This window comes from Macrobrachium nipponense, chromosome 39 (assembly GCF_015104395.2).
Source record: "Macrobrachium nipponense isolate FS-2020 chromosome 39, ASM1510439v2, whole genome shotgun sequence".
Lineage (NCBI taxonomy): Eukaryota > Metazoa > Arthropoda > Malacostraca > Decapoda > Palaemonidae > Macrobrachium > Macrobrachium nipponense.
The window spans coordinates 12,044,654-12,071,582 of NC_061099.1; the positions used below are offsets into that span (position 1 = coordinate 12,044,654).

At 42.9% G+C, this 26,929-nt stretch overlaps 1 protein-coding gene and 1 long non-coding RNA gene across 2 annotated transcripts in view; one reads left to right on the plus strand and one right to left on the minus strand.

The window, feature by feature from the left end:
* The window catches only part of LOC135210126 (uncharacterized), a 104,596-nt gene extending 94,165 nt beyond the window's left edge, over nucleotides 1-10,431 (plus strand). Inside the window, exon 4 of the long non-coding RNA XR_010313465.1 lies at nucleotides 8,300-10,431. This is a non-coding gene — a long non-coding RNA (uncharacterized LOC135210126). The remainder of the gene's footprint in view (nucleotides 1-8,299) is intronic.
* Nucleotides 1-26,929, minus strand: part of LOC135210124 (4-hydroxybutyrate coenzyme A transferase-like) — a 110,089-nt gene that overhangs the window by 6,090 nt on the left and 77,070 nt on the right. The window contains exon 8 of the mRNA XM_064242940.1: nucleotides 16,726-16,854. Within this exon, the coding sequence (XP_064099010.1) occupies nucleotides 16,726-16,854 (129 nt within the window). The remainder of the gene's footprint in view (nucleotides 1-16,725; nucleotides 16,855-26,929) is intronic.

Consider the following 26,929-nt stretch of genomic DNA (forward strand, 5'->3'; position numbering starts at 1 on the left):
ATTGATTATCTGAAGATCAGTTAAAGCTTTATCTTTTCATTTATTTCTGGGCTCAGCTCGTGTCGGCCTATGAAAGTATCCTTAATATCATTCTTTCTAGGTAAAATTAGCCTAAAATTACCAGAGAAAAACAAAATTAAGAAAATGTCAGTAAAACTGACTCGCTCACTCTTAAAAAGAAGTGTCGGTATGATATAGGGGCGAGTGTGGAACACTACCACGAGACAAACACCAATTAGAACTTCCCTATCAGAATCCCCCAAGAGAGAGCTGATACCAACGGGCGATGCAGCCTCTACTACTACTACTAGAGGACGCCACGGACAGCAGCGCCCCTAGCGGACATCCTTAATTTTTAGCGCCAGCGACAAGTCGCCATTTTCTTGTGCTCGTGCTTTTCTTGCGAATTATCCGCATCTGTATCATGGAACGCTCTGCAATCGCCACGGCTAAGTTAAGTAACTCATAAGTAACATTTTACTGTATTTTTGTCTTCCGGGTACCAGTATTTTCCTTTTTATAGGTCATATACGGTTCCTCGGTTGTCTCGTGGCGGCCATGCCGCCTCGTAAGAATTCCCGGTCCTCCATACTGGGACTTCTTATGCTTATGGGCTTACTTTTTCACATTCATTGTTTACATCGAGTTTTAGCTAGTTCAGCCCTCCTACCATTCTCTTAGCTTGGTATTTAGGGCTATTATTATTATTCTCGGCCCAGCATCCCGGCTCTTGCTCTACATCGGCTATCGCTGGCTCCGAGTAGGCTTCTGTTTCTCGGAACAGTCTGCCTCCTCCTGGGCTTCTTTCTCTTTTACTAAAAGTGTCTCTTCCCCCTTTTCGATGTATGTTATTATTTAGGGTGTTAGGCTAGCCTAGGTGCTTGTTCCACATGTTGGTACAGCTTGGTTCACGTGGCCCTACCACGGTTGTGTTGCTCGCGGCCTAGGCCACTTGCGGTCACGTGTCCTATAGCACCTTACCCTGCCCCTTCCCTCCCTCTCTGATGTAGGGAGGAGCTGGGGGACCCCTTGGTTGTCATAACAACCTCATCGCCTTCTCTCACACTCTCGGAGGTGACCGGGGGGTTCCGCCAGCAGGGGGTATAGGGCGACCACTATGAGGTACCGGGTCTCCATACGGGTAGTTGGTGAGGCGGGGAGGAGTAGGCCATCCCTCCCCCCTTTCCTCGCTCCCGCCGTGTTTCGCCGGGACCTCCCTCCCCCCCTCCCATTGCTCAGCCACCTCCCTTACGATACGAAAGGAGCCTTCCGTCGCAGCCGGGGCCCCTTTGGTTATAGGATATTGGCTCCGCTAGCGGGCAGGGTGGGCGCTATGGATGGTCGATTGCTTGCCTACTATATCCTTATATCTCTCCCCCGCTACCGGAAGGGAGCTTACCCTTACCTACGCACTCTTCTAGTAGACGGGTGGAGAGAAGTTGTTTTAATGTTGTTTTAATTTTGTTATTTTAAGGATATATACCCTATTATAAGATATTTTACAATGAATTGTGTGTTATTATTTTCATTTTATCAACCATCCCCGCCATTGTCCGTCGTGGTTTCCATTACCACCACTCCTAGTTGGTTGATTCTTGTGCCTCCGCCATTGGCGGAGCCATAGCCTATCTTCCAACCTGGTTACCACACGTATTTTAGCGGGGCTCTGGTTTTATCTAACTTTATCGCTCCGGCACCAGCGGAGCATATGTTAGGCTGTAAGTGTTTACTCTGTACTCATGTACTTTTTCACTTACAGGCTACCAACTCCAGGTCCCGGCCTGTAATGCGACGCTATATGACCCCTGTGGACATGACGAGTGCAGGTCTCACGCCCCGTGTGCCACGTCGTACAATGAGACGATCGTCTGGCACCCCGAAGCCTGCGCTATATGCTACGACCTGGTCGCTCAGCTGGGAGATGGGGTATGTCCATTATAAGGTTACTTATGATTTTACTAACAACTTCTAGTTCGTAAGTTTGTTAACCCTGTCCGCAATTGGTAGCTAATCCCGCCTTTCTTTCAGGCTAGCGGTGTGAGGGAAGTCGCCCTCGCCACCCTGAAAGCGTGGTGGGCGGCTTTGGGAAAAACGCCGCCAAGGGCCAGCCCTACATATTAGATAGGAAGTTGGCCATCCAGATCTTCCCTGCGGGCAAGTCGACGGGCTACGTCGACCCCTTGTCCGCCGCCCCAGTGATAGCCTCCATCCAGCAAGAACTCCAGCAATCGTTTGGGTCGTAGCCTCCCAGGAGTCAGTTCCGGACGTCGCTGCCCTGGACCTGAACCTCGAGCCGATGGCGGTAGTTAATGAGGATTTGTTGGTTGAGGTAGGTTTGTCGGGCGCCCAAGGTCTTTCCTTGGGCGCTCCTGGATCTTCTCCTGTCCCTTCTTCTTCCGCCTCTTTCCAAGGCTTTCCGGGATCCGAGATCCCTAGCCGCCCTCCCGCTCTCTCTGTACCTCCTAAGGAGAAGGGAAAGAGAGAACCGAAGACCTTGTCTAAGACGACTTCTAGGAAGTCGTCTTCGTCTTCTTCGGCCAGGAAGTCGTCGACTTCATACGCCGATGCGGTGAAGGCTAAGCCGAGCTCTTCCCAGTCGAAGAGCTCCAGAAGCAAGGCTTCGAAGGAGAAGGCTCGCGCTACCACCGAGTCGCTGCCTTCTCCCGCCTCCGCTGCCCCCTCTCCGGCTATGCCGGCAGGGGTGGCAAGCACCAGCTCCTGCGTTCCCTCTTCTGTCTCACCAGGAATGATGGAACAGGTAGGGGTGATGGTAGGTTTCCCAAATTTTGGCATGGGGAACACGTTTTGAGCAGATGTTCGCGCAATTATCGAAACAGTCTGTCTCAAACTGGACAGACTATCCAGGACCTCTCTAATAGGATGAGAGAGAATGAGGTCGAGTAGCTGGGCTATCTCAGGCTCCTCCCCCAGTCTCCCCTGCATCTAGCACGGGGATTCTCCAACTTCCGCCTTACGACTCCTTGCCAGCTTTCTCTATGGAGAATCCATGGAGAGTAGCGGCCTACGCTCCTTTTAAGGACGGGATGATTTCGATCCCGGAGTTTGGTACTCGAAGGATTGAGGACTTCGAGTTCTATCCTCCGGGTCTGTCGCAGCCTTTCATCGGGTATGCTAGGCTGACGCCAACAGCTCTTACGAGAGAGGACAAGATCTCGAAGGAGTCAGTTCTCTACAGTAGAGATCACGCCCAACGAGAATGGGTTCACTGCCTTGAGGACTGGGAGTGTACTAACACTAGACTCCAGGCCTACAAGAGTCCCTTCACTATTTTCGCGACGGAAGAGGAGGTCTCTCTTCCGTTCGCCACGAAATTGGTGGAGAAGGCTCTTCAGGCAGTCCTCAAGGATGAGCCCATTCCACAGTTGAGGGAGTCGGAGTCTACTTCTCCACTCTTCCCCGCCTTCGGAGAGTTATGGGAAAACCTGCCAGCTACATTCACGCTGGGTAAACTCAAGCCGGACTGCGCCATGGACCAGTTCGGTGAGAAATTACCTAGGCTGCCGGATTCCCTAATCCAGGCAGAGTTCGATGCGCGAACTAGGTTTGGCAGGTCCCTTAACTCTCTTATCGTTACGGAAATGGCTGCACTTTCATACGCTAACGAACCGCTGTTCAAGATTCTGGCGAAATCACAGTTTCAGACGGTTCTGTCAGACGCTTTTGACTTCTTCCAAGCCAGGAGGAACTGCCGGAAGCATGTCCTTCAAGAGTGCACTATCAGGCACGAGCCTAATAGACTCTTGGCTGCGAGCATGTGGGGAGCGGATCTCTTCCCAGAGTCCGCAGTGAACGAAGTCCACCACGAAGCTGCTAGACTCAACCAGAGCCTTAGAGCTAGGTGGGGTATTTCCTCTAAGAGGAAACAGGAATCCGTTCCCACTGCTGGCAAGAAACCAAAGAAGGCTGGTAAGAGGTTCCAGCCATATAAAAAACTTCAGCATCAGCAGCAGTTCGTGCAGGCAGTCCCAGTTACCCAACAGGGACAACCTGCCACATCTAAACAGACCCAGCCTTTCCCTCCTGGTGCCCCAGCAATCGCAACCTTCTACTTCCTACGCTATCTCGCCTGCCTTTAACCCTGCTTATGAGGCTCAAGGCTACTCTCAACCGAGGGGTAGGGCGAGAGGTTACTTTCGTCATCGTGGCGCAGGAAGGGGCACAAGGAGTAAGCAGTTCAGAGGAGGGCGTGGTGGCCAACCCGCCCATCAGCAATGAGGCTCCCCAGGTAGGAGGGAGGCTGTTCCTCTTCCGCCACAGGTGGGGGTTCAGCAATTGGGCACAGAGCATAGTGTCCAAAGGATTAGGCTGGAGTTGGATCAAGGATCCTCCTCCAATCAAATCATTTCATCAGGTACCGTCAAAGGAATTGATAGATTACGCGGAAGAACTCCTTCAGAAAGGAGCTATTGCGAGAGTCAAACATCTAAAATTTCAAGGGCGCTTATTCAGCGTGCCAAAGAAAGGCTCAACAAAAAGAAGGGTAATCTTAGACTTGTCAAAGCTAAACTCTTTCATTCGCTGCGACAAGTTCAAGATGCTTACCCTCTCGCAAGTAAGGACCCTACTTCCGCGTGGAGCCGTCACATGCTCCATCGATCTTACAGACGCATACTATCATATCCCTATAGCCAGGCACTTCCGCCCATTCCTAGGATTCAGGCTAGGAAATCAGACATCCTCATTCAAAGTGATGCCCTTCGGTCTGAATGTAGCCCCCAGGGTATTCACAAAGATAGCAGAAGTGGTTGTACAACAATTGAGAGCTCAGGGAATCATGGTAGCGGCATACCTCGACGATTGGTTGATCTGGGCACCAACAGTCGAGGAATGTCTCGAAGCTACCAAAAAGGTAGTTCACTTTCTGGAACATCTGGGGTTCCAGATAAACAAAACGAAATCCAGACTTACCCCGGAATCTCATTTTCAGTGGCTAGGAATCCAATGGGATTTGTCTTCCCACAATCTATCAATTCCAGTGGCCAAACGGAAGGAAATAGCAAAATCTGTCAGGCAATTCCTCAAATGCAAACAGACATCAAGAAGAAACCAGGAGAGAATCTAGGGTCTCTTCAGTTTGCTTCGGTAACAGATATCCTTCTGAAAGCAAGGCTGAAAGATATAAATCGAATTTGGCGGTCAAGAGCAAACTCCAAATATCGAGACAAGTTGTCAGTAATTCCTCAGATCCTCCACAACCAACTACGGCCTTGGTCAAAAGTAAAGAACTTAGCCAAGAAGGTACCCCTTCAATATCCCCTCCCAGTGTTAACCATTCACACGGATGCTTCCCTGTCCGGGTGGGGGGGATACTCTCAGTTCAAACAGGTTCAGGGGACTTGGTCAGTTCAATTTCGCCAGCTCCACATAAACGTGTTGGAAGCAATGGCAGTATTTCTTACTCTGAAGAGACTGCTTCCCCCGAAGAAGTCTCATCTAAGGCTAGTTTTGGACAGTGCAGTAGTAGTTCACTGCATCAACAGAGGAGGGTCCAAATCCAAGCATGTGAACCATGTCATGATAGCCATCTTTGCATTAGCAAACAAACACAAATGGCATCTGTCTGCCACTCACCTGGCAGGAGTAAGAAATGTGTGATAGCAGATGCCCTGTCCCGGTCAGTTCCTCTGGAATCAGAGTGGTCTCTGGACGTCGTCATTCCAGTGGGTAAGCCGGAGAGTCCCAGGTCTCCAAGTGGATCTCTTCGCCTCACAAGCGAACCACAAGCTCCCTTGCTATGTGGCCCCCAACCTGGACCCTCTGGCTTATGCCACGGACGCCCTGTCGTTGGATTGGAATCAGTGGAGGAGAATTTATGTTTTTCCTCCAGTGAATCTGCTCTTGAAGGTCCTGGACAAACTAAGGTCCTTCAAAGGGATAGTAGCTCTGATTGCACCGGATTGGCCCAAGAGCAACTGGTATCCTCTTCTTTTGGAATTGGGTCTCCGACCTCAACGGATCCCCAATCCCAAACTGTCACAATCAGTACAAATGAGGACTGTGTTCGCTTCCTCAAGAACTCTCCAGACCCTAACTTTATGGACTTCATGAAGTTTGCGGCTAATAAAGATGCTGACATTGATCCACAGAACATTCTCTTCCTAGAATCAGATAAGAGAGAGTCAAACCATTAGACAATATGACTCAGCTGTTAAAAAATTAGCATCTTTCCTGAGAGAATCGAACACCACAACCATGACAGTTAATTTGGCTATATCCTTTTCAGATCCTTGTTTGAAAAGGTTTAGCAGCTAGCACGATTACCACTCACAAATCGGCTTTGAAGAAAATCTTTCAAGTAGGTTTTCAGATAGATTTGACTGAATCTTATTTCACATCTATCCCTAAAGCCTGTGCTAGACTTAGACCTTCTCAGAGGCCTACTACAGTTTCATGGTTCTTAAATGATGTCCTCAAACTAGCTTCAGATACTGACAACTCATCTTGTACGTTCATTATGCTCCTGAGGAAGACATTATTCTTACTAAGCCTAGCTCAGGAGCTAGAATTTCAGAACTGTCGGCTCTATCCAGGGATGCGGGTCATGTGGAGTTCCTCCCATCAGGAGAAGTTCTACTTGCCCCGGATCGTAGCTTTTTAGCCAAAAATGAAGATCCTCTTGCAAGGTGGGCCCCTTGGAAGGTTATCCCACTTCCACAGGATCCTTCTCTCTGCCCAGTATCAACTCTTAGAGCCTTTCTTTCTCGTACTTCTTCTAGATCCTCAGGTGCTCTCTTTATGAGAGGAAAAAGGGGGGGTGGTACTTTATCAGTTAAAGGCATTAGACAGCAAATCCTTTACTTCATTAAACAAGCCAACCCTGAGTCATTCCCAAAAGCACATGATATCAGGGGAGTAGCCACCTCAATTAATTATTTCCAACATATGAACTTTGAGGATCTTAAGAAGTATACTGGATGGAAATCCCCGACAGTCTTTAAACGGCATTATTTAAAGTCCTTGGAATCTTTAAAGTTTTCAGCAGTAGCAGCGGGAAACATAGTTTCCCCTGATACTGTTTAGTAGTTGTAGTATTGATCCAGGTCTCCTTTCTACCTACTTCAACCAACATGCCTCAACCTATCGTCAGGCTACTCAACATCATAGCCTTAGCCGTTGTATCATATAGTGGATTGTCCCTTATTTTTTTTGCTAGGGACAACCACCCTTGTACTGATATGTACTTCAGTGTTCCTACCCTTATTTTTATGCTAGGGTAGGACACAATATGTTTGTATATTCACCAATTGAGTTTGTGATGAGCTTCAGTCACAATGTGTTTGTATATATTTGAATTAATTGTATTAATGATGGATTTGAGTGTACCTATCCTTATTTTTATGCTAGGGTAGGACACATGTATGTATATATTTGTAATTATATATTCTAATTAAGTAAATCCCAAATTTTCCTTATTTTACATGCATATCTGTAATTTTTAATTATCTACCATTTAAGTACTTTAAGTTTACTAACATTCTGTTATTTATTATTGTAATAAGTTAGTTTAAGTGCTTAATTTGTATGCTGTATTTGATTTACTTATATTATATCCATCATTTTAAACTGTTTTTCATTATTTCCTTTTCCATCTTGTCTGTTTCTCTGGTACTCTTTCATAGGCCGACACGAGCTGAGCCCAGAAAAGGGATTTTGACGAAGGAAAAATCTATTTCTGGGTGATTGGCTCGTGTCGCCCTATGAAACCCACCCCTTTTTTATGGTTTGTTTTCCCCCCCTTGCAGGACAAGATGTATTTATGTTTTAATTAAGGATGACCGCTAGGGGCGCTGCTGTCCGTGGCGTCCTCTAGTAGTAGTAGTAGAGGCTGCATCGCCCGTTGGTATCAGCTCTCTCTTGGGGGGATTCTGATAGGGAAGTTCTAATTGGTGTTTGTCTCGTGGTAGTGTTCCACACTCGCCCCTATATCATACCGACACTTCTTTTTAAGAGTGAGCGAGTCAGTTTTACTGACATTTTCTTAATTTTGTTTTTCTCTGGTAATTTTAGGCTAATTTTACCTAGAAAGAATGATATTAAGGATACTTTCATAGGCCGACACGAGCCAATCACCCAGAAATAGATTTTCCTCGTCAAAATCCCTTTTTTAGAAGATATACTAAGTAGTATATGTAAAACTGTAAGCTATCGAACAATATGTAATTGAGAAATTTTCTTTCTCTTTTGTACAAAGGATGATTACGGTTTTCAAGGTGTGAGAAAACACACCTGAGCATAAAATTGTCTTTCTTGCTCTGATGTTTACATTTTTTGTTTGCAGAACTTTGTCTTGTCAGAAATGTGAGAAAATGAATTACCAAGTATCGAGATGCTGCCTCTAACCCACTTCATCTATACACTGGTGACCATCAAGATGACAAACACTGTTAGCCTAGCCAGCGACAACACTGCAGCAGTATCCATCCGCCTAGCCCCATTCATACCACAGATCTCAGAAGCCTGGTTCTTCAGGGCAAAGACCATCTTCGAATCCAAGAAAATACATCCTCATTCTGCAAAACCGATGCCGTCCTCTCTTTCCGGACGACGTATTCAAGCAGACAACATAGGAGCAGCAATAGGAGACCAGCAGTCATCACACACACACAAACTATGGCGATTGATAACAATTTCCACTGGAGACAATCAGCCAGAAACGACATTAGATCTGGTGAGAGAAGTTTTTCTAATAAAGCTGCCTCACCAAACAGTCACTGCAGCCCGAGAAGAGTCTACTTGAGACTCAGAGGTCTGGAAAAACTAACCCCTATTAATAATAATAATAAAGTACTCAACACATCCACCGTGCCTTCCTCGACGAGCTTCTGTGAACATTGTTATACAATGCATCTGGCCAAGACATCAATTAGAACACACTCTAACACCTGTAGCAGCAGCCAACGCTGAACCATAGCATCAAAGCAGGACTGGCTGACTAACACAGTGAGCCAGAGGACTTCACCACTCCCGAGACTACAGGAGGGAGAAGAAACAAACATAAAACCAAAAAGGAAGAGCCTCCAAAGAGCTTATGTTTCTTCCACAGGAGATTTGGGAGAGGTTCCAAAATGTGATAACTGCTGCCTGCAGTCAAAAAACTTTTAAGAGGTTTGCTTCAGCAGCCCAAAAAATTAACAGTCTGTAAGGCGGACAACAAGTCTGCCTTTCAGTCTTTCTTCAGGTACAGACAAACACTCAGTGTCTTTACATCACTGACGAGATATCAAACCCAATTCCTCATCGACGTGGGCAGTTGAAAGTCGTTTCGTGCCAGTCAACCTGTAAGAACACCTCAACCCCAGCCTTCTCTAGGTATCCACTGCCAGCAGCGCCCTTGTCAAAATTCATGGAACCCGATCAGTGAACTTGACATTCAGTGCCAAACCATACACCAGGAACTTCATAACAGCAGACATTACAATTGCACTACTTGAGCAGATTCCCTGAAGACTAATGACACACTAGTGGACATACCCAGACACCAGCCGGGACCAAAGATCCATTAACTACCTCAGGAATTCCTGAAATATTTCAAGACACCCTCCATCATGAAAATACCAGCCCCACCAACCGTATGTCAAACACCACATTGTCAGCAAGGGCCCCCAGTCCACACATGCTTCAGGTGTTTGGCTCCAGACAAACTGCCCTACACCAAACAATTATTCCATGACATGGGAGCAGGCAGAAATTTACCAGAAAGCCTCCAGCTCGTGGGCATCCCCCTTCACATGGTGTTGATTTCCTTTGGTAGAAACATAAAAGTCCAGAAACTGCGTGCTGTGCTTTATTCCCATTCCTTTAGAATTTCTATATACACTGACTAACTTATTTACAGTTTTATAGTTAAGTAAACAAAAGATAAATATCATATGAGTAATGTTACAATAGATTTGATATTTACAGTAGAGTAGTTAAGTTGTTTTCAGATAACAGCATGTACACAAACAACTAAACAAGTAGTTAACATTTCTACCAAAGGAAATCAACACATGGTACCTATATTAGACAGTACATGGCAGTCCTGTGGTGACTACAGATTGTTCAATGTCAAGACAAAGCCAACTAGTTGGAAGGAGCCATAGTATTTACAAAAATTAGCCTCCTGTAGAGGGGTACTATGACGTTCCGGTAGCCAAAGATATAGAGAATAGCCATCATCACCCCTTTCAGAAAACATACTTTCAACTACAACTGTTTCAGCCTCAAACACAGCAGCAGCTTTCCAGCTACTCATGGAGAAATCCTCAGAGTTTCCCTGCTGTGTCATCTACACCAACGACATTCTAATTTCCATTCCTTACTACAAGTACATCAAAGACAAAAGGTAAGTCGTACAGAAACTAGAGAAAATATACTAGTAGTCTGACAAGATAATGTGAATGGGTTGAAAGCACAATATATAATTTCTTAGCCATCAAATAAACCCCCAAGGAATAAAACTGCTGCCAGGCAGAGCTAGCCAGCCACACAGCCTGGTTCTGGTGCTAGTATGGATGCTGACAGTGAGGCAATGGGAGAATCCCTCGAGTCACTAAGTGAGCCAGCATTGGGGCACCATCTCTGCCTGGCCTGAGGAAGACTGATTACCACCTAATGATTGTGGATCTTTGCTCTCCCCAGAGCAGGGAGAGCGCATTGAAAGCCTTCTTAAGGATTTTCACTCAAATTTTTAGTTCCCCTTCTTCCACCTATATGAGGAACATGGTTGAGGATGAAGAGGAGTCCAATGATGACGAAGATGAGGAGGGAGAGCACCACTGAGCCTTCTTCCCTTTCTCCCTGCTGGTCACATAGCCTTTTGCATCATAGGATGGGCCAAGACAGGAACTCTAGTAAACAAATCTTACCACAACATTAATTTCCTTTGGTTGGTGGGTTAATAAGCCACAACAGATGGGCTGCCTGGAATGTTTAAGGTAGGCCATATCTACTGCAGGTACTCCAGAGACATACCTGAATGTTCACATTGTCAAAGGGCAACAAAGCTGTTGATGGATCACCTCTCAGAAGCTTCTACATCATCAGGCTCAAGTTTGTGGCCTAGTGTCTAGAACAAGTGGCCCATGCAGAGGGAAGAGGAACAGAAGATGGAGGTGGGAAAAGTTTGGAGGCATTCCTCAATGAGTAACTCGCCCCAGGACTATAGTCGATTCATTTAAGGTAGATTCTTGCGCCTACGAGACGTTTGTTTGGCGGGCTCTGATTGGCTGGTACCGGAAGGTAGGCCGCTCGCTCATTGTGTCATATTTTCGTCTGACTTAGAAAACATGCAGTATGTTTATATTTCTTCATTTATCTCACGTTTTCCAAAAGATAATAAAGTTTTGGTCATCCCAAAGGATTCGGTATTAATTGTACAATTAAATAATTTTTTCCTGAAACCAATTAGATAAAACACAAAGGAATTACAACGAGTAAAAGTGAAGAGAAAAAATTTCAATATTTACACCTGTTTTTATTTATCATCGGATTTTTAATAAGTCATACGATCAAGATGAATTAAAACTTGTATTTTCATACAATGAAATCACCCTGAATACGCTGGTGCTTTCAGATTTTGGATGTGTCTAATATGTGAAGAGAAAAGGAAGAATGTGTCTTACTATGTTGCAGCCGTACTTGACTCAGGCTGATAGGAAGTCAATCTTTCTTAATTATTTGTTGTTTATTACTTCACTGAGATTATTATTTTCTTAATCGCGTTAATGATGCAAAATCCGATGATAAATAAAAATAGGTATAAAGAATTAAATGCTTCTCTTTTCACTTTTACTCGTAATTCCTTTGTGTTTTATCTTATTGATTTCAGGAAAAGATGACTTAGTTTTACAATTAATACCGAATCCTATGGTATGACCAAAATTTACCTATCTTGAGCAAAGCGTGAGTTGATTGAAGAAATATAAACATAATATTGTTAGTTTTCTAAGCCACAGTAGAAAATAATGAGTGAGCGAGCGGCCTACCTCTCGTTACCAGCCAATCAGAGGCCGCCAAACAAACGTCTCGTAGGCGCAAGAATCTACCTTAAATGAATCGACTATAGCTGACAAGCACCTTCTATCCTCCTTCCTTTTCTTCCAAATCTAAGCCACTGTGGCAAATCAATCGGTACTTTCCTTGCAAGGAGAACCCTAGAACAGGACTCTCCCTTGCAGGAACAAGGTGAGGATCCATAGTTGAATAATGAGTGAGACTGGTTTGGATAGCAGGAAATAATGGATCTGCTGCACATAATAATACATACTTGATGCGACTTGCTCTTCTTTTTCAGGAATTTGTATGGAAGCATTCTGTTGATAAAATGAGACTAACACATGTAAAAGGTTTGTTGTGAAACAGGCTCACTTAGGGAATACAGTGTAAGCCTAACTGTCTGCAAAAGCTAATTAGTGATATATGCACAGAATATCTGTAATTACCCTGCACAGTCAACACAATTTATCAGTAGTTATCACATCAAACTCATGATAAATGCAGAAGAGCGCTTGGGAGACTACTATCACAAGGGATATCTTTTGAAATATTGTTACTGCTTCTAAGATCCTTGTTTTCTTTATGACTCTAGTGTTTACAGCTCTTTCCTCATCTTTGTTGTGAACTAAGAAGCCGTTCAGGTTCAAGTACTCCCTCATTTACATCTAACTTTAGGCTGCAGTCCATACAATGTACTCTCGGACTGACTGCCACATTGAGTTTCTTCATCTTCCTACTGATGTTATGCTCTGCCAACTTACGGAATGTGCTCAACGGTACTTGGAGGAACCAGTGGTAGCAAGGGCTGTCCAGATGTTGGAAGATGGTCTTTTTACAAAGGAATGTACCCAACATACTGGGTGTCCAGTAGTGTTGTTGCCAAGCATTGGTTGAAGTATCAAGAGACAGGAAGGTATGGTAGGCTTCCTGGACAGGGTTATAGACTATGTACAATCAGGATCAATATCTGCGTGTGGTAGCTCTACAAAACAGTCTGTCAACTACTAGAAGCATCCAAATGGCATTCCATCAGGGTACTCAAAGGCATATTAGTGATCAGACATTGAGGAACAGGTTGCATGAAGATGGCTTGAGGAGCAGATGCCCTGCAAGATGCCCAGAACACACTCCCCCCACACCAAGCACCCCGTCTGGCATTTGCACATGATAACCGGAATTGGCAGTTGCATCACTTGCGGTCTGTCTTCTTGACTGAGGAGAGCAAATATCACATTCCTACTTGTGACTGGTGTGTTAGTGTTGTTTCGAGACACCCAAGTGAACAATAGGCTGCATTTAACAAGTAGAAATGTGATATTTGATCTCATCAATAAAGAAAATAGACTGCCAGTAATGCACCTGTCAATTTCAGTGATCATGTGCTAATGCCAGATGGGCTGCTCATTGTTGGGGGGAGAGTTCTGGGCATCTTGCCCGGCATCTGCTCCTCAAGCCATCTTCATGTAACCTGTTCTTCAATGTCTGATCACTAATATGCCTTAGAGTACCCTGATGGAATGCTATTTGGACACTTCTAGTAGTTGACAGACTGTTTTGTAGAGCTACCACACGTAGATATTGATCCTGAGGGATTGTGCATAGTCTGCAACCCTGTCCAAGAAGCCTACCGTACCTTCCCATCTCTTGATACCTCAACCATTGCCTAGCAAAAATACTTCTGGACATACCCAGTCTGTTGGCTACATTCCTTTGTAAAAGACCATCCTCCAACATCTGGACAGCCCTTGCTACCTCCGGTTCCTCTAAGTACCACCAAGCACAATCTGCAAGCAAGGAAGAGCATAATGTCAAGAGGAAGATGATGAAGAAACTCAATGTGGCAGTCAGTCCGAGAGTACACTGTATGGACTGCAGCCTAAAGTTAGATGTAAATGAGGGGGTACTTGAACCTAAGCAGCTTGTATGTTCACAACAAAGATGAGGAAGGAGCTGAAAACACTAAAGTCATAAAGAAAACAAGGATCTTAGAAGCAGTAACAATATTTCCTACCCTGCTGTCATTTACTCTGCTATAAGATTAAGATAAGCACTTCACCAATTGTTTCGAGCAGTGTATATATTTGTTCATTTATCAAAAGATATCCCTTGTGATAGTAATCTCCCAAGCATTCTCTTCTGCATTCATCATGATTTTGATGTGATAACTACTGATAAATTGTGTTGATTGTGCAGGGTAATTATGGATATTCTGTGCATATCACTAATTAGCTCTTGCAGAGAGTTAGGCTTACACTGTATTCCCTAAGCGAGCCTATGTTTCACAACAAACCTTTTACGTGTGTTAGTCTAATTTTATCAACAGAATGCTTCCATACAAATTCCTGAAAAGAAGAGCAAGTAGCATCAAGTATGTATTATTATGTGCAGCAGATCCATTATTTCCTAGCTATCCAAACCAGTCTCACTCATTATTCAACTATGGATCCTCACCTTGTTCCTGCAAGGGAGAGTCCTGTTCTAGGGTTCTCCTTGCAAGGAAAGTACCGATTGATTTGCCACAGTGGCTTAGGTTTGGAAGAAAAGGAAGGAGGATAGAAGGTGCTTGTCAGCTAGTCCTGGGGTGAGATACTCATCAAGGAATGCCTCCAAACCTTTCTAGTTCCTTCCAACCCCCAGCACCTTCTTCTGTTCTTCTTCCCTCTGCATGGGCCACTTGTTCAAGAAGAGTAACAATAGGCCACAAACTTGAGCCTGATGATTTAGCAGCTCCTGAGAGGTGATCCATCAACAACTTTGTTGCCCTTTGACAGTGTGATCATTCAAGTATGTCTCTGGAGCACCTGCAGTAGACATGGCCTTCCTTCAACATTACAGGCAGCCCATCTGTTGTGGCTTGTTAACTAGCCAAAGGAAATTAATGTTATGGTAAGACTTGTTTTCTAGAGTTCCAGCTTTGGCCCATCCTGTGATGCAAAAGGCTGTGACCAGCAGGGAGAAAGGGAAGGCGGCTCAGTGGCGCTCTCCCTCCTCATCTTCGTCATCATTGGACTCCTCCTCAACCATGTTCCCCATATAGGTGGAAGAAGGAGAACTGAAAATTTGTGTAAAATTCCTTAGATGGCTTATTCCATGCGCTCTCCCTGCTCTGGGGAGAGCAAAGATCCACAATCATTAGGTGGTAATCGGTCTACCTCAGGCAGAGATGGTGCCACAACACTGGCTCACTTAGTGACTCGAGGGATTCTCCCATTGCCTCACTGTCAGCATCCATACTAGCACCAGAACCAGGCTGTGTGGCTGGCTAGCTCTGCCTGGCAGCAGTTTTATTCTTTGGGAGTTTATTTGATGGCCGAGAAATTATACATTGTGCTTTCAGCCCATTCACATTCATCTTGTCAGACTACTACTAGTATGCTTTCTCTTAGTTTCTGTTGGACTTGCCTTATGTCTGATGTACTTGCAGTTCGGAATGAAAACTAGAATGATGTCGGAATGAAAACTAGAATGTTGTCGGTGTAGATGACAGCAGGGAAATTCTCTGAGGATTTTGTCCACAAGTGGCTGGAAAGCTGCTCCTGTGTTCCAGAGGCTGAAACAACTGTTGAAAGTGTATGTTCCAAAAGGGGTGATGATGGCTGTTCTCTCTATATCTTTTGCTATTGGGACTTGGCAATACCCCACTTCAGGAGGCCAATTTTTGTAAATACTCTAGCTCCTTCCAACTAGGTGGCTCTGTCTCGACATCGAGCCATCTGTAGTCACCGCAGGACTGCCATGTACCTTCTGCTTTAGGTACCATGTGAAGGGGGATGCCCACAAGCTGGAGTCTTTCTGGTAAATTCCTGCCTCCTCCCATGTCATGGAATAACTGTTTGGTGTAGGCCAGTTTGTCTGGGGCCAAACACCTGAAGCATGTGTGGACTGGGGGGCCCTTGCTGACAATGTGGTGTTTGACATACGGTTTGTGGGGCTGGTATTTTCATGCTGGAGGAGGTCTTGAAATATTTCAGGAATTCCTGAAGTAGGTAATGGATCTTTGGTCTCAGCTGGTGTCTGGCTATGTGCACTAGTGTGTCACTGGTCTTCAGGAAATCTGCTCCAAGAAGTGCAATTGTAATGTCTGCAGTTATGAAGTTCCTGGTGTATGGTTTGGCACTGAATGGCAAGTTCATTGATCGGGTCCCATAAATTTTTTTAACAGGGCACTGCTGGCAGTGAATACCTGGAGAGGGCTGGGTTGAGGCTCTATGGACTGCAGCCTAAAGTTAGATGTAAATGAGGGGTACATGAACCTGAACGGCTTCCTAGTTCACAACAAAGCTGAGGAAGGGGCTGAAAACACATGAGTCAAAGAAAAAAAGGATCTTAAAAGTAATACCAATATTTCCTAGCTTGCTGTCATTTACTCTACATATCAAAGACTAAATAGATCTCTCCTTCAATTTTTTTTTGAGCAGTGTAAGAACTACATCCAACCCAACTTGCTGAAGTAAATGACTTCACCCCCGATCATATGTACATCAGTACCTATAAGCAAACATCAAAATGCTGTACATAAATGCAAGTCTACCCAAGAATCCACACCATAGTCAAGAGATACCACACGATCTGTTGGGAAGGGGTTCATTGGTAACTTGATGACACAGTGGCAGTAGAAGCAAGCACAGAAAAAACTACTACTAAAGGAAAAATTTGAAATATCAATGCCACTACATATACTGTGATAAAAGGAAAATTAACATAGGATGTAACAATCATATTACGTACCTTGCTTTAGGAAGGGAACAATTTTGGATTCTCCACGAGATGTTACAGATGGCATGGCTAAGATAGGCTTACCTAAGCCATCCCTACAAACTGCAGCTCCTCTTAAGAAATCCACTTGCCCACCAACACCTTCAAAATGTAAAAGAAATTAATTTAATGTAGCAAGTAAATGTTCATTAATTGCTAAACCCCAAAAATTATGTGCTGTAACTTGAAAAATAAATGAATTCCACTTGATGGTAAGATCATGCTATAGTTATATTAAAATATTTTGTAATACATAGAAGGAATAGATCAGAAAAAAATGCAAGAAGTAATTAAATTTACTATGAATAATGAAGAACAGTATCATTAGTAACAAACACAAAAGGCAATACAAATTTATGTAGACCTGGCCTTTGGACCAATTGATATTTTAAAATATTTTTTTTTACTTCTGCAAGAATGTAACTGTATTAAGCACTGTATTAATTTAGTCTCTATTTAAAAAAAAAAAAAAAAAAAACTTTACAGAACAAACTGTTGCCTTTAAGAAAAGCTAATGAAGGGAACACAGTTGAAGTAGAGAAGAACTTTCTATTTAGTGTGAATAAACCTGGCATTTGACTTTCTGATACAGAGTATTAAACAAAATTTATCAGTATTATGCAGTTTGGGGAATTCACTCGCCCAACTCCAGCTACTGGACAGTATGATGCATGTAGGTTATATTTGGGGTGTGCTGTATAGTATATTTTGTAAACATTAAGCTACAATAACTTTTTGTAAAAACCAGTAAAATTCACTTCTAGCATCTTTTTTTTTTTCAGGAGAAATATATTACAATTGTGCTCGAGTTACTTCTCAACTTGAGTCAAAGTAGCATTGTGATGCATGGGGCCAGTGGTCAGCCAATTTTAGAAGCCTTATTAAATCAATTTTTATAAAGGAGTGATGCATGAGTGCAAATTTATAGCCACAAACCAGTAATTTTCTTAAAGATTTAAAAGTACAGTAGTACCTCCTACTAAGAACTTAATCCGTTCCAGAAGGCTGTTTTTAATACGATTTGTTAGAAATATGAAAAAAATATCCCCATAAACAAACAAAACAAAACATAAGAAATAAAAGGAATCAGGACAATTCGTTCCAGCCAACCCGAAAAGTCCCCCTTTTCACATTTTTTCTATTATTAATGTGTTCAATAAGTTATATTTAGTAAAATTTTATAAATTGTATTTTTTCTGTGTACAATTTACGAACTTTGTAAAAATAGCGCCGGCCAGCGGGGGTATGGAGGGAGGAGAGAGGGAAAACCTTTTGAGCAAACCAAATTGATTGCAGTATGCAAAGGTTGATAAAATCAATTTTATTCACATTAGGTACAAAGATAATTAATGGAATCGATGGTGTGTGTGTGTGTCCAATTGTGTCAGAGAGAGAGAGTAATCAGCGTGTTTACACTTTGTTCATAAGTGCACGAAATAGATTAATTATGCCACAATACATCAACTTCCTGTTGGCAAACGGCAGACTTTTAAAAGCAAACATGAGGATTTTACAAAAAAATAAGTAATAAGTCAAGAATGCAAGAAAAGGAAAGAGAAATTAAATAACTTTTCGCAAGGAAGCCGCTTAAACAAACTATCTAAAGGCATGCAGAAGCTGAAAACGGCACCATTTTGTTTATTACAGAGCTTTTATGTACATACAGTATAGTAAAGATTTTACTGTCTCTTCTTCTCTCCTCAACAATACCACGATGCAAGATAACTAGTCATTCATTCATTATTTCTAAACAATATAAACGCTACCTCCCTCTACCTCAAAGTTAGCTGTGTAGTATCACCGCAATGACGAATGATTTTGTTAATCATTTGTGCTAAGTTTCATTGTGAAAAGCTTTGTTCTTTCATTTACTATTTTAATATTGTTCAACTCAAGGTCCAAAGAGTATGGGAGGTCTTGTCAGCGCTGACCCAAAATAAGCTTCTACGCATGTCGAGAGCATGACGTCAACTCAACCTCGCCTAGTCGCCTTCGGGTACCACGAGGATTCGAGGAAGGTCCTTTATTAATCCAATGGACAACAGCAAATACTAAACGTGTTTGCAGATGCTCTACGTCTAGTTAAGCTTTTTAGAAATAATTCTCTTGACCATGGATTCATATTGGTGGATGGTACAGTTACCTCAGTGTTCCTTTACCCCATCCCCTTCTGTTTCATGATAATGGTCAGGTAACACATCAATGAAGCCTGTTTGTCTTTTAACGACGTATGTGAATGGTCGAGCTATTGGATGCCAATGTTCATATTTTCTAATCACTACTGTAGACAATATGTTAATGATACACGAATAACAGTTCACATTACCAGTGAACTCAGTCGATGTTAAATAGAAAAATAGTTTAGTAACAGCAATAAAAAAGCAATAGGTGTGGCTGTGCAGGCGTTTCCTGTGATCCTACTTTTGTTCATGGTAGATCATTATTAGGTGTCAATTTCAGAACGTTATTTGAATGGAAATACGCTTTGGATTTGCACAATCCATCTATATATAAAATAATGAAATTATAAACCGCAAATACCAAGACATATAAATATAATTTCATAAAGGCAATTATGATAGCCATTGACAGGTTACGATATGGAAGGCTTTGGGGAAAAATTACAGACCACCAGATGTGTAAAGGAACTGATGTATCCAGTGTGTAACTCGTACTTTTGTTTTTTTTTCGAGCCATTTCTCACCAGAGTAGCCTAGATGGAAATTTCTCTGGTCGTTGTTAAACTCGAGTCATCCGAGTAACAATACACCTTAACCACCCTGATGGTCCTTATATACCAACCCAAGAGTGGATAAAAAGGAATAGTTTGCAGTCGATGAGTTTTCATCTCGGCCTTTCGTCTCATGGGATTCGTGACTGGATTTCTTGTCGCTTTAGTCTCAAATTTGTCAACATTTATGATCCCGTGGATTTGTCAATTCAATGAATCCAAGATACATTTTTGCTATTTTTGCGTCCTTGTCCATTATTTATTTTTTTAAAATAAAATTTTAATGGAAACTGAATTTGATTAGTTTGTGTGTGAAAATGAGCACCAAAGTAATCTTGAAGGGAACACGTAGTTCAGTTGGCTACATCCACTATAATTGTTATTCATTCTTTTTCATGTTAAACAAGCATTGTTCCTGATTCCAGTAATTACAGCTTTATATTAGCCTGACCCTTCCCTGATCAGAGCATCAGTGTCAATTTTTGTTATTCTTATTGTTAGGATCAAATTAAACAAGTCGTTTAACCATTCTCCTCATGATTAGAAAGCAGCAGTACTTAGGTCTACAGAATTTAGTGTTGCCCTTGATGTGGTAGCCAAAAGGCTTCTGCAAATGATTAACCTGTTATTTGATTTTCTGAGTAAATTTGATTCGACTGGCATTTCACCAAGTTTAATTTTCCTTTCGAAGCAAAGAAATCTGTTACTACCTATTAAATATTTTTATAAGATGCAAATAAAACTTTCTGACAGCTCAGGATATAGGCTAATTATGAAAGTATTTTTGAAAGTACTTAGAGCAACAGGATGCACAAACTTTTAGTTCCTTCTTGTGGTGCTTTTCCTGTCAATCATGAACATCTTAAGCAGGTCAACGCCAACCAAACCTACGTATGAGATGTGAGAGATGTACTAAAGTTAGTGTAGAGTCTGCAAGGCTGGATTCTTCTGACCTTAGCCTAGGCCTATGTCTCACATTGGAATACCATGACTGACACTGACATAGTCTCTCTGTCTTCATCCCTCTGCATTGAAGTCTGCAGGTATATAGATAACTACTTACTGAAGAGCAAGCAGTATTGAAGTCTCCAAAAATATGGACAACAACTAAACCTTATTAAACAGGTAAACGTATCAATATGCAGGTAATCAAGCTGGGTAAACTTTAAGGTGGGCCAGTCTACAAAACAATGCATCAATAGAAACAGGCAGATATGCAGGAATATTGATAACTACTTATTGGAGGCAGCATTGAAGTCTCCAGGTCCAATGCTGCCTCTAATAAGTAGAGAAATATGAAAAAAATATCCCCATAAACAAACAAAACAAAACATAAGAAATAAAAGGAATCAGGACAATTCGTTCCAGCCAACCCGAAAAGTCCCCCTTTTCACATTTTTTCTATTATTAATTATCCACATCCCTGGAGACTTCAATGCTGTCTCCAGCAAGTGGTTATCTGTGACCTGGAGACTCCAATGCTGCCTCCACTAAGAAGTTAGTTTCTACAATCCATGGAGACTTCAATGCTGCCTCCACTAAGTAGTTATCTACATCCATGGAGACTTCAATGCTGCCTCCACTAAATAGTTATCCACATCCATGGAGACTTTAGTGCTGTCTCCAGCAAGTAGTTATCTGTGACCTGGAGACTCCAATGCTAGCCTTCACTAACGTAGTTATCCACATCCATGGAGACTCCAATTGCTGCCTCCACTAAGTAGTTATCCATCCATGGAGAACTCCAATGCTGTCTTCAGTACGTAGTTATCTGTGACCTGGAGACTTAAATGCTGCCTCCAGTAGTAGTATCTGTGACCTGGAGACTTGACTGCTGCCTCCAGTAAAGTAGTATCTGTGACCTGAAACTTAAATGCTGCCTCCAGTAAAGTAGTTATCTGTGACCTGGGAAACTTAAATGCTGCCTCCACTAAGTAGTTATCTGTGACCTGGAAACTTAAATGCTGCCTCCACTAAGTAGTTATCTGTGACCTGGAAACTTTAAATGCTGCTCCAGTAAGTAGTTATCTGTGACCTGGAGACTCCAATGCAGCCTCCAGTAAGTAGTTATCTGTGACCTGGAGACTCCAATGCTGCCTCCAGTTAGTAGGTATCTGTGACCTGGAGACTTCAATAACTGTCTCCAGTAAGTAGGTATCTGTGACCTGGAGACTCCAATGCTGCCTCCAGTAAGTAGTTATCTGTGACCTGGAAACTCCAATGCTGCCTCCACTAAATAGTTATCCATATCCCTGGAGACTCCAATGCTGCCCCCATTAAGTAGTTATCTGTGACCTGGAGACTTAAATGCTGCCTCCAGTTAAGTAGTTATCTGTGACCTGGAGACTCCAAATGCTGTCTCCAGTAAGTAGTTATCTACATACATGGAGACTTCAATGCTGTCTCCAGTAAGTAGTATCTATGTGACCTGGAGACTCCGCATGCTGCCTCCAATAATAAGTTATTTCCACATCCTGGGACTTCAATGCTGTCTCCAAGTAAGTATTTATCTGTGACCTGGAGCTTCCAAATGCTGCCTCCATAAGTAGTTTCCTACAATCCTGGAGACTTCAATGCTGTCTCCATAAGTAGTTATCTGTGACCTGGAAAACTCCAATGCGCCTCCAGTAAGTAGTATCTGGACCTGGGAGACTTCAATGCTGCCCCAACAAGTAGTATTACATCCATGGAGGACTTCAAAGCGTCCTCCCATTTAAGTAGTTAATCTGACCTGGAGACTCCAATGCCTGCCTCCAGTAAGTAGCTTTCCTTACCTTACAGACCTTACATCTTGTCGGGTTGCCCCAGGTCCCTCAGTGTGAGGCATCTCTAATGTCTACCAGAGAGTTGCTAGTACATCTTCCGGTATATTTTGCATCTTCCAATCTTGGATGGTCTGGGATGCAGTTTAGATATTTGTCGAGCTTATTCTTAAACACATCTACGCTCACTCCTGATATATTCCTCAGATGAGCTGGCAACGCATTGAATAGACGCTGCATTATCGATGCTGGTGCGTAGTGGATTAATGTCCTGTGTGCTTTCCTTATTTTTCCTGGTATAGTTTGGGCACTATTAATCTACCTCTGCTTGCTCTTTCTGATATTTTTAGTTCCATGATATTTTCTGCTATTCCTTCTATCTGTTTCCATGCCTGAATTATCATGTAGCGTTCTCTTCTCCTTTCCAGACTATATAATTTTAAGGATTGTAGTCTTTCCCAGTAGTCTAGGTCCTTAACTTCTTCTATTCTAGCTGTAAAGGACCTTTGTACACTCTCTATTTGTGCAATATCCTTTTGATAGTGTGGGTACCATATCATATTGCAATATTCAAGTGGACTACGAACATATGTTTTATAAAGCATAATCATGTGTTCAGCTTTTCTTGTTTTGAAGTGCCGTAACAACATTCCCATTTTTGCTTTACATTTTGCCATAGAGACTTCAATGCTGCCTCCACTAAATAGTTATCCACATCCATGGAGACTTCAATGCTGCCTCCAGTAAGTAGTTATCTGTGACCTGGAGACTCCAATACTGCCTCCATTAAGTAGTTATATGTGACCTAGACTTCAATGCTGCCTCCCACTAAGTATTATCTACATCCATGGAGACTCCAATACTGCCTCCATTAAGTAGTTATCTGTGACCTGGAGACTCCAATGCTGCCTCCAGTAAGTAGCTATCTACATCCATGGAGACTTCAATGCTGCCTCCACTAAATAGTTATCCACATCCATGGAGACTTCAACGCTGCCTCCAGTAAGTAGTTATCTGTGACCTGGAGACTCCAATACTGCCTCCATTAAGTAGTTATCTGTGACCTAGAGACTTCAATGCTGCCTCCACTAAGTAGTTATCTACATCCATGGAGACTTTAATGCTGCCTCCAGTAAGTAGTTATCTGTGACCTGGAGACTTCAATGCTGCCTCCACTAAGTAGTTATCTACATCCATGGAGACTTCAATGCTGTCTCCAGTAAGTAGTTATCTGTGACCTGGAGACTCCTATGCTGCCTCCACTAAGTAGTTATCTACATCCCTGGAGACTTCAATGCTGTCTCCAGTAAGTAGTTATCTGTGACCTGGAGACTCCTATGCTGCCTCCACTAAGTAGTTATATACATCCATGGAGACTTCAATGCTGCCTCCAGTAAGTAGATTACTGGTGACCTGGAGACTCCTATGCTGCCTCCAACTAAGTAGTTATCTACATCCTGGAGACCTTCAATGCTGTCCTCCAGTAAGTAGTTATCTGTGACCTGGCGGGACTCTTTATGCTGCCTCCGCCTAAGTAGTTATCCCCCCTTAAATCCATCCAATGGAGACTTCAATGCTGGCACTCCGACGAAGTAGTTATCTAGACATCCATGGAGACGTTCAATGCTGTTCAGTCCAAGTAAAGTTTATCTGTGACCTGGAGACTCCCATGCTGCCACCATTAAGTAGTTATCTGTGACCTGGAGACTCCAATGCTGCCTCCACTAAATAGTTATCCACATCCCTCGAGACTTCAATGCTGTCTCCAGTAAGTAGTTATCTGTGACTTGGAAACTCCAATGCTGCCTCCAGTAAGTAAGTTATCTGTGACCTGGAGACTCCAATGCTGCCTCCAGTAAGTAGTTATCTGTGACCTGAAGACTAATGCTGCCTCCAGTAAGTAGCGATCTAAATCATTGGAGACTTCAATGTTGTCTCCAGTAAGTAGTTATCTACATCATTGGAGACTTCAATGCTGCCTCTACTAAATAGTTATCCACATCCATGGAGACTTCAATGCTGTCTCCAATCCATGGAGACTTCAATGCTGTCTCCAATCCATGGAGACTTCAATGCTGTCTCCAGTAAGTAGTTATCTGTGACCTGGAGACTCCAATGCTGCCTCCACTAAGTAGTTATCCATATCCATGGAGACTCCAATGCTGCCTCCAGTAAGTAGTTATCTGTGACCTGGAGACTCCAATGCTGTCTCCAGTAAGCAGTTATCTGTGACCTGGAGACTCCAATGCTGCCTCCAGTAAGCAGTTATCTGTGACCTGGAGACTCCAATGCTGCCTCCAGTAAGTAGTTATCTACATACATGGAGACTTCAATGCTGTCTCCAGTAAGTAGTTATCTGTGACCTGGAGACTCCAATGCTGCCTCCAGTAAGTAGTTATCTACATCCATGGAGACTTCAATGCTGTCTCCAGTAAGTGGTTATCTGTGACCTGGAAACTCCAATGCTGCCTCCAGTAAGTAGTTAACTACATCCATGGAGACTTCAAATGAGCTGTCTCCAGTAGTCTTCCAATTGCTTGTTCCAGTAAGTAGTTATCTGTGACCTGGAGACTCCAATGCTTCTCTCCAGTAAGTAGTTATCTACATCCCTGGAGACTGAAATGCAGCCTCAAGTAAGTAGTTATCCATATTCCTGGAGACTTCAATCCTTCTCTCCAGTAAGTAGTTATCCATATCCCTGGAGACTTCAATGCACCCTCCAGTAAGTAGTTATCCATATCCCTGGAGACTTCAATGCTGTCTCCAGTAAGTAGTTATCCATATCCCTGGAGACTTTAATGCTGTCTCCAGTAAGTAGTTATCCATATTACTGGGGACTTCACTGCTGTCTCCAGTAAGTAGTTCTCCAGTAAGTAGTTATCCATATCCCTGGAGACTTCAATACTGCCTCCAGTAAGTAGTTATCTGCATTCCTGAAGACTTCAATGCTGTCTCTAGTAAGCAGTTATCTGTGTTCCTGGAGATTTCAATGCTTTCTCCAGTAAATAATTACCTATCTTCCTGAAGACTTCAATGCTGCCTCCAGTAAGTAGTTATCTACATCCCTGGAGACTTCAATGCTTCCTCCAGTAAGTAGTTATCTACATCCCTGGAGACTTCAATGCTTCCTCCAGTAAGAAGTATTCAACGCTGCCTCCAGTAAGTAGTTATCCATATCCTTGGAGACTTCAATGCTGCCTTCAGTAAGTAGTGATCTATATTCCTGGAGACTTCAATGCTTCCTCCAGTAAGTAGTGATCTACATTTATGGAGGCTTCAATGATGCCTCCAGTAAGTAGCTATCCATATTTCTGGACACTTTAATGATGCCTCCAGTAAGTAGTTATCTACATTTATATAGACTTTAATTTTTCTCTCTAGTAAGGCGTTATCCATATTCCTTGAGAATGGGCCACAGTAAAGCCTGAAAGTCCCTAAGTTCTAGTAAAATATTATATTAATACTCATAAGTAAACAATTTATACACGGTAATCTTGGGAGTTTCTTTTTTCAATGAAAGGAATTTTACGAGAATGGAAAGTTGACAAAAAAAAAAAAAAAGAAGAAGAAGAAGAAGAAGACATACAGCTTCAATCAACCTGTATTGCTTGAGTCCTATAACAAAGGCTAATACAAAATTATGGTTGTGAAAAACACCGAACAGGACAATTGTGTATTACTACATAGTTTTTAGATAGGTGCTATAAATTAATTTTCATTTATGAAACCAGCTGATTTCAATAAAGAAAACTCGATAATTATATAATTACAAAAAGCTTGGGTGTTTACTTTTTAGCAATGATTATGACCAAGGACCAGCTCAAATGAGGGGAGAAATTTAGCCATTTAAGTTAAATGTAAAGAAATAAAATCAAAACCTGACAAATACTGAGAGCAAAAGCAATTCAATGTAGCTCTTATTTCTATGTATCTACCCATTTAACCCTTAAACGCCGACTGGACGTATTTTACGTCGAGATAAATTGTCTGTCGGGTGCCGACTGGACGTATTTTACGTCGACATACAAAAGTTTTTTTTAAAAATTCGCGGAAAAATACTTATAGGCCTACCAGCCTAAAACTTTTGAATCACGCGCCTTGGGGGGATGCTGGGAGTCCACGGATCAAGGCCTTGTTTGTTTTGAAGCGTGACCTAGGTGCGCATGCGCGATATCCCTTCTTCTCGCTCCAGCCAGCATCAGTAGCGCACCATCCGAGAGCGATCTTTCGTGAAAGCGTGTTTTTCTGGACTTGTGCGAGACTTTGAGCATTTGTATTGCTACAAGACATTCCTAGATATGTCTCAACGACGTGTGAACCGTGAAAGGCGCGTTTTACCCCGTCGGAAGGGATCGTGTAAGGCGAGTTTTGGACATGGATGCTGGCGAGGGGCCAAGCACCCAGCATGACCCCGCGCCTCAAGGCCGTTCTGTGCGGCCACGTGTGGCTGAAAGTGTTTCGGGAACACATCGTTTGCCTTTGGTTACCCCTAGAAAGCATGTGGGCGTCCTTAGGGGCATTCGTAGGCATTTGGGAGGCCTCCAACCAAGGGACATAGACGAATATCTTTCGGAGCTTGATCGGAACATGTCGCAAGTCCTCATTTTGATGGCGGATGGTCATCGAGTGATGAGGACATCAGTCCCGATGAAAGTGAGGATGAATATTTGCCCCCAATGTCCGT